Below are 8,336 nucleotides of genomic sequence, written 5' to 3'. Positions count from 1 at the left end.
TGCTAAGTACATGTGGGGGTTACCTCTGTATGTCTGCTTCAGCCCCCGTAGACAGGCCCTAATTACACAACGGATCCACCTATTCCCCATTGCTGTGACCACGACCACAACCCTGTACACCGCTCTTGCACTCACACCCAACCACATGACCCATTGTCAGATTTCTCTTCTGTGTGTCTGCCGCCATCTACAGGTCTGTAATCAGATCTCTGCTGTTACACAATCACAATCCGTATCAGGTCACCATATTCTCCCTTTAGGAAGTGTATAATATGTATATGTTATAACAGTGTACTGTGTAATAAACAATAATTTCATTGATTATAATGAATTGTTTTTAAAGAATCACTGACTAAAGTTGTTTGGCCTCATGAACCTGGCCTGGCTGTTATTTTTATTCAGTTCTCTGGTTACATTGAGCAGAGTGTGGCCAACTATTTTTATATTATCTAGCCTGGACCAGTTGGAACCTGTACCAAACTCAAGAGACACTTCCTCAAGAGTGTACTGTGTGCAACCAAATCCAGACATCTGAGGTAGCGACTTTCACCAAGGGCTCTACATATACTCTATGTCTTCATTTTCACAATTAGGCTGTATAGCGTAGCTACAGACAAACAGGAAGAGAGATTGCGAGAATTTACATTACATTGTGTAGCCTACAATCTACAGGTGCAGCAGATATGATGTGCCGGATACAATGTATTAATTTATAGCCTTAATATTAGGAGTTACTTATTATATAGTTACTGAATAGATGGTTACAGTTGAAAGCTTCCGAATGAGTTATATTAATATGTAACAGAATGCGCACATTCGATCAAGTCGTAGTACAGTATGCGGAAGACACATTCGATCAAGTCGTAGTACAGTATGCGGTCGGTGGTGCCCCAGTTATCATCATTATTTCCAATTTGGTGGCATCTGAGTGAGACCTAGCTGGAAAGAACTGTGAAGCTGTTTGAGATAGATAAGAATGATGTGTCTTTAGTACGTTGATCTGTGGCGTCCACCAATAAGAAACTCCGGTAATAGCGGAGTCATGTTCAAATTGGACCACCCTTTTCTTCAAATTACATGCGTACAGTGGTCGACGTTATGCGCATATTCTCCACGAACGACGCTCAGGTATGCAGAACCGCTGGTATTGAGGATGGTGCCGACATTCGCATTGTCACGAACAAATGTTCTTGGTCACAAGCTTTGTTCCATAGTTTAATGGATTGAGCTGAATCGTCAGAAGGAATTGTCTGGAGCGCAAAAGTGGAAATGGAGTACAAAACATCTAATTAGATAAGGTCACCAAGATAGTAAGTATGCTCGTTTTCCTCGGACTTACCACGCTTTAAAATCTGTAAAATCATAATTTACATTTATTTGATGTTGATTTTCATAATGTGCGGTTATCACAGGGCAGTTTATTTAACGCAAGTAGCCAGATAACACATTGTTACTTCACTGTAAATGTTTAACTCCGGGCACATGTTGTAGTTGAGTTACAGACAATAAAAAAAAGTTACAGTTACAGCAAGTCACCTGACCTCAGAGTCAGACAACAACAGAAGAGTAATACGCAAGAAATAACATGTATCTAATATTTCCTATAAGTTAAATTACTGTAAATGTGTTTAATCAGTAGCCTAGGTTTATTCCACAACTGGTCTCTTTGTTAGAACCAGTGTTGTCTACAAGCTGCATCTGCAGATTCTCGTCCCACTTCGATTTGGCCTATATGCAAAACGTCATTGATGATGGCTTGTTGGGATGTTATCTTAAAGCATGTTTTAATAATATCATACCTATAAATATAGCCAATAGGCTATAGCCTATAATATCAAAAGTATATTACTGTAATTATTTAGTTCAACTATGAACGGAAATTATTGATGAAAGCAAATATCATCTAAAGTTTTATTGGTGATAAATCAAGTGTCCATATCTGTGGCTAGGAAAAATAGTATGGAATAAAATCACTCTTAAGGCCAGGCACCACACCCTAATAGGTATTTTTTTCTCTTAATCATTTCACAATCAACTTTTAAATATAATGCCTTTTTATATTAAATTGTTTCTGAAATATTGTATACGTTATGCAAATGAGACCTTATGCAAATGAGGTGGTCTCATTTACATATTTTCATAGAACGCAAATACTTTTTTCTGGACTCTGGATGAAGTCAGCCTAAATATATATTTTTTTAATTTGTTAAGACACTCCAGGACCAAACTTTCTTTGACCATATTATGAATAAATACTTTAAAAAATATATTTATCAGTAAAATAAAGACATGTACATAAAATGAATTTTTAGCAAATTTTTCCAATAAAATTTCATCAATACTGAACAAAAATATAAACGCAACATGCAACCATTTAAAAGATTTTACAGAGTTACAGTTTATAGAAGGAAATCAGTCAATTGAAATAAATAAATTCGGCCCTAATTGATGGATTTCACATGACTGGAAGGGCATACTTGAGACATCTGTGGCATTGTGTTGTGTGACAAAACTGCACATTTTAGAGTGGCCTTTTATTGTCCCCAGCACAATGATCATGCTGTTTAATCAGATTCTTGATATGCCACACCTGTCAAGTGGATAGATTATCGTTGGCAAAGGAGAAATGGTCATTAACAGGGATGTCATCACATTTCTGCACAACATTTGAGAGAAATAAGCTTTTTGTGCGTATGGAACATTTCTGGAATCGTTTATTTCAGCTCATGAAACATGGAACCCACACTTTACATGTTGAATTTATATTTTATTTCAGTATAGAATACAATTTTGACAACATATCAACAATTCCCTCTGAGTATGTCTGGAGAATATATCTAAGGATAACTACACAAACTTTGGGGAATGTAGATTCTTCTGAAGCTGAGAAAAATGAGTTGGCTGGTAGGAAGAGTCTTACTTTCGGGAAACACCTATATTGACCCAATCACCATCTCTTCAAAGTAAGTTACTACATACAGTCCAGTTTGTAACATTCACTATGAAATGGGCTTTACAATTATGTGTGATTCAATGTAGTGAGCTTTGAAATTATGGATGTCAATTTAAAAGTGGTTAAAAATTCATAAAATGTTGATGATAGTAGTATGATAAAGTAAAGAAAATATTCATTTATATCACGTTTCTTTACATTTCAGCCTGTGGGGCCTGGCCTTAATAGTGTAGTAACAGTAATAATCATATTATTAACAGTAGTGTTCATTATGTACCTAGTTTGGGCAATGTGACACAAGTGTATTTTCATTGTTGTTTTAAATAACTCTCATAAAAACATTTCAAACTATTTTTTATTGCCCTGGAGGAAAAGGAACAGAGAGGAGAACAGAGTTAGTTAGTTACAACACTGGCAAATAGAGGAAGTGAGCCCACATGTTGAAACTGGGCATACTTACCATTCATTGCTTCACAAAATGGCACACCAACATGCTAAACTTCTCAAATCAAATTTTAGTTGTCACATGCTTCTTAAACAACAGGTGTAGACTAACAGTGAGATGCTTACTTATGGGTCCTTTTTCAACAAGGCAATTAAAGATTTTTATGTATATAAATAGTGACACAAAGAATAAATACACAGTGAATAATTAACAATAACGAGTAAAAATAACAAGCCTGAAGATGGACAATATTGTGCCTCAATCACTCACAATAGGTAGAGACTAACATCAAAGGAACCTTTGCCATTCCAGTATCCACATGTCTTAACTAGTCTTGATGTGAGGGAAAACCAATTAACCCCCAGGAGGGGAAATTCTTTGCACTAGATCAGACATAGACTTTTGGCTTTGTCATCAGATGTTTTCAAAATCTAAAGAGAGGTGCAATATGAAACAAATATAATAAGCCTACATTACTAATGCTGCATTGTCTTTCATGAGACACTTTGACATGGAGAGCCATTCAAATTAGTTATCAAAATAAATGGATCAATCTTTATTACCTTTTTAACCATACCAAGTACAAACATCTACCAACAAAAATATATTTTTTACTGAACAAAAAAACATTTAAAAAGTGCCTTTTTAAAATAATTTGATTTGAAAATCATTTGAAATAAGTGCTCTCATTATTAGCTAAATTCCCTGTCTCCTTCCATTGCAGGAATGTTTACCATCACAGAGTTAGCGTCGCTGAACGACATCCAGCCGACCTACCGCATCCTAAAACCATGGTGGGACGTCTTCATGGACTACCTGGGGGTAGTCATGCTCATGTTGTCCATCTTCGCCATGACGATGCAGATCACAAAGGACCAGGTGGCGTGCCTTCCATGCCTGGAGGAAGCGGTGGCAGGGCCAAACTCTTGGACATCCCAAAGTCCACAAGAAACCGCCTCATCAGCAGTTAGCATAACGACAGTGTTTGCTACACCAATGGCCACTAAAGATCTACCAGACAGTGCAGTACATGAGGTCCACAACACCCAGCCCATCGTTGTGAAGCGAGAGAGCAAAATGCAGCAACCCAGGCCCACAGGGATCCAAACCAACTTAGATTATCAGCAGTATGTCTTTGTCAACCAAATGTGTTACCACATAGCCTTGCCCTGGTACTCAAAGTACTTCCCGTACCTCTCCCTCATCCACACCCTTGTGCTTATGGTCAGTAGTAACTTCTGGTTCAAATACCCCAAGACAAGCTCAAAGATTGAACACTTTGTGTCCATTCTCGGACGGTGCTTTGAGTCTCCGTGGACTACAAAGGCTTTGTCCGAGACAGCATGTGAGGATTCTGAGGAGAACAAGCAGAGACTGACTGGCACCACTTCAGCACAGAGAGAGTTATCACGGGAAACTAAAGATGAAAATGCTGCAAACTCATCTACCCCTATGCTTGGGAATACAGGAGTCAAGTTCTCAGCAGATAAGCCTATTGCTGAAGCCCCAAGTATGACTATCCTGGACAAGAAAGATGGGGAGCAGGCCAAGGCTCTATTTGAGAAGGTGCGGAAATTCCGCGCCCATGTGGAGGACAGCGATTTCATCTACAAGCTCTATGTAGCTCAGACTGTGGTCAAAACGGTCAAGTTTATTTTGATTCTGTCCTATACGTCAACATTTATTGCTGCCATCGAGTTTCATCACATATGTGAACCCAAAATCAAACACTTAACCGGATATGAGCAGTTCTTTTGTACCCACAACATGGCTTTCATGTTGAGAAAGCTCCTCCTCAGCTACATGGCCCTCATATTGATCTATGGGATGGTCTGCTTGTATTCCCTCCACTGGCTGTTCAGGCGCCCCCTTAAAGAGTACTCATTTGAGAAAGTCAGAGAGGAGAGTAGCTTCAGTGACATTCCTGATGTGAAGAACGACTTTGCGTTCCTTCTGCACATGGTAGATCAGTACGACCAGCTGTATTCCAAACGGTTTGGTGTCTTCCTATCGGAGGTCAGCGAGAACAAGCTGAGGGAGATCAGTCTAAACCACGAGTGGACATTTGAGAAGCTCAGACAGCTTGTGACCCGAAATCCCCAAGACCAGCAGGAGCTCCATCTCTTCATGCTTTCTGGTCTCCCCAATGCAGTGTTTGACCTCACCGACCTGGAAATACTTAAACTAGAGCTAATTCCTGAGGTCAGGTTTTCGGCAAAGGTTTCCCAAATGACCAGTCTGCAGGAGCTGCACCTTTGCCACTGCCCTGCCAAAGTTGAGCAGACTGCCTTTGTCTTTCTCCGTGACCACCTCCGCTGCCTTCATGTCAAGTTCACAGACGTCGCTGAGATCCCAGCATGGGTTTATTTGTTGAGGAGTTTGAGGGAGCTAAACTTAGTAGGGAATTTAAGCTCAGAAAACAACAAAATGATAGGACTAGAGTGCATGCGTGATTTGAAACATCTTAAGACATTATATCTGAAGAGCAACCTCACCAAGATCCCCTCAAACCTCACTGAGCTGTCCCCACACCTGATCAAACTGGTGGTGCATAACGATGGTACTAAACTACTTGTACTGAACAGCCTCAAGAAGATGACAAACCTCGCCGATCTGGAGCTGCACAACTGTGAGCTGGAGAGGATCCCCCATGCTATTTTCAGCTTAACCAACCTTCAAGAGCTTGACCTCAAATCCAACAACATTCGCACCATTGAAGAGGTCATCAGCTTTCAGCACCTCAAGAGGTTGACCTGCCTCAAATTGTGGCACAACAAAATCATCACCATTCCAGCCTCAATAGGCCAGGTCAAGTCTTTGGAGTCACTTCATCTTTCACACAACAAACTGGAGACGCTCCCGCCGGCGCTGTTCCACCTCCCCAAGCTGAGGCACTTGGATGTCAGTCACAACTCCATCACAGTGATCCCGCCGGACTTGGGTCTCCTGCAGAACCTCCAGCACTTCGCAATCAATGCAAACAAGGTGGAGGTGCTGCCCAAGCAGCTGTTCAGGTGCACCAAGCTAAAGTTCCTGTGTCTGAGCAATAATGTCCTCACCAACCTGCCTGAGACTGTGGGTCAGTTGGTGCATCTTGCTCAGCTGGAGCTGAGGGGGAACTGTCTGGACCGCCTTCCCTCACTGCTGGGGAACTGTCGCCTTCTACGTAAAAACAGCCTCATTGTAGAGGACCACCTTTTTGACACTTTGCCTGTAGAGGTAAAGGAGAGCATTAGTCGGGAGACCAATGTGTCCTTTGCGAGTGGCTTATAGTTGATAATTTCTGATATCTTAAACCCTTATGGTACATTGATTAACTGAAATGTATATTACTCACTGAAGCAATACGCTATGAAAGTAACACGTTATTTACCAGGAACTAGCCTTGTAGTTTTTTATAACTTTTGTAGGCTTTTTGAATCCTCTTCAATGGGCAAAAACGTAGCGCAATGGTCTTGAAGCCAAATACTTCGTAAAGGCACATGGCAGAAGTACATTCAAACACAAATATAATTTTATATACAGGTATTTCTTAAACGATCACGTTTTCAAGAATTTGATGATGTAACTTCAAGCACATTCAAAAGATTAGGGGAAATGACCCGGAAGTAAAACAGGCGGTTGCTTTCACAGGATATTGAACCACGTTTTATTGATTATCAATGCCCTATATGGGTAGTTCCTATACATTTTTTGCTTAATAAAGTGAGAGAGAATGCTTCTCCTCAACAAAGACTGTATAGCTCTATAAATAATGTAATATCATTTCAAAGTATAATTTCATTAAATATTTAAGAATGTTCAAGATAAAAAAAAGCTTTTAGTTACTTCATAGGGTATTATGACATAATATTGTTAGCAGTAATAGATTTTTAGACTTAATAACAAATATTGTATTAGCTACTCAGGTATAATGTTAACCCTGGGGACCATCATTTTGCCTTAACTGCTGCTATTTCTCAGTGAGGGCGTTCATAAGAAAAGACTAAATGGCTCTCAAGTTTGTCGATACACTACCTGTCATTATTCACAACACCATTCAGTAAAATAACAAATGCTATTTTCAGTAGTAATTCACTTTTGGGGATTCCGGTTGAAATTGGAAGTACTTTGCCCAACCAATATTTGCTTTGCTTTTTGTTATATTGTTGAATGTTTATTATTGGTTTACACTTCTCTATCACAGACCATGCTAAGCATTTGCGTGTGATTGAAAATAAAGGAGGGTTGACAAAAGGGAGGCAATGTTTTACACCAAAACAAGTTTTTAAATTAGGCAACAATAGCATCAATTAAATGTACACATGGGACAAGATTGTTATATTGCCTTTTTCCAATGTATTTCTGTACTGTACATAAACTGTTCACATTTACAAGCATTCTGGCACAATAAAACTAGATCTTAGATACACTTTTCTTATTGTTTTTATTCTCTCTGTTTACATGCCTTTCTCAATGGTCATTGGTCAGTACCGCACATTGCTGCATTTATATCTGTATAAAGAATATCATAATTGGTAAGCTGCTGTACAAAATTATTTATTTGTTGAGGGTTTGTTATATGTAAAATGTATGCTAGCATGATTAAGTTGCTTTGGATAAAAGCGTCTGCTAATTTTTTATTTATTCCACCATTATTTAACCAGGTAGGCCAGTTGAGAACAAGTTCTCATTTACAACTGTGACCTATATTATATTGTTATATTGTTATAACCTGTGCATTACATTAACCGAGGGGAATGATCAAGCAAGGTACAACTTACACTACATCTTTAGGGAGGATGTCATGCCACAACAATAGGGCAATTGAAGACAACTTTTGAAATACAATCTGGAAGTCAATGCCTGTAACTGACACCCAGACAGATGAGATACATTTGTCACAGACATTTCAGGCTTTGCAGAGAACATTATCTTGCCAGTACTTTAGTAATTCTA

At 39.1% G+C, this 8,336-nt stretch overlaps 1 protein-coding gene across 1 annotated transcript; it reads left to right on the top strand.

The window, feature by feature from the left end:
* Positions 1 to 461: 461 nt before the first annotated feature.
* On the top strand, positions 462 to 7,809 carry LOC110508955 (volume-regulated anion channel subunit LRRC8D). The gene is made up of 2 exons (XM_021589883.3): positions 462 to 1,310; positions 4,123 to 7,809. The coding sequence occupies exon 2, from the start codon at positions 4,125 to 4,127 to the stop codon at positions 6,669 to 6,671; it is 2,547 nt and encodes an 848-aa protein (XP_021445558.1). The 5' UTR covers positions 462 to 1,310; positions 4,123 to 4,124; the 3' UTR covers positions 6,672 to 7,809.
* The last annotated feature ends 527 nt before the right edge of the window (positions 7,810 to 8,336 follow it).

The sequence above is a fragment of the Oncorhynchus mykiss genome, chromosome 28 (assembly GCF_057628025.1).
Source record: "Oncorhynchus mykiss isolate SJ-2025 chromosome 28, ASM5762802v1, whole genome shotgun sequence".
Classification (NCBI taxonomy): Eukaryota; Metazoa; Chordata; class Actinopteri; order Salmoniformes; family Salmonidae; genus Oncorhynchus; species Oncorhynchus mykiss.
The sequence above is the reverse complement of the archived record's forward strand: the minus strand, read 5'-3'. Positions and strand labels throughout refer to the sequence as shown.

Coding starts and splice junctions, on each gene's coding strand:
- LOC110508955 (XM_021589883.3), top strand. CDS start 4,125: ATGTTTACCATCACAGAGTTAGCGTCGCTGAACGACATCCAGCCGACC.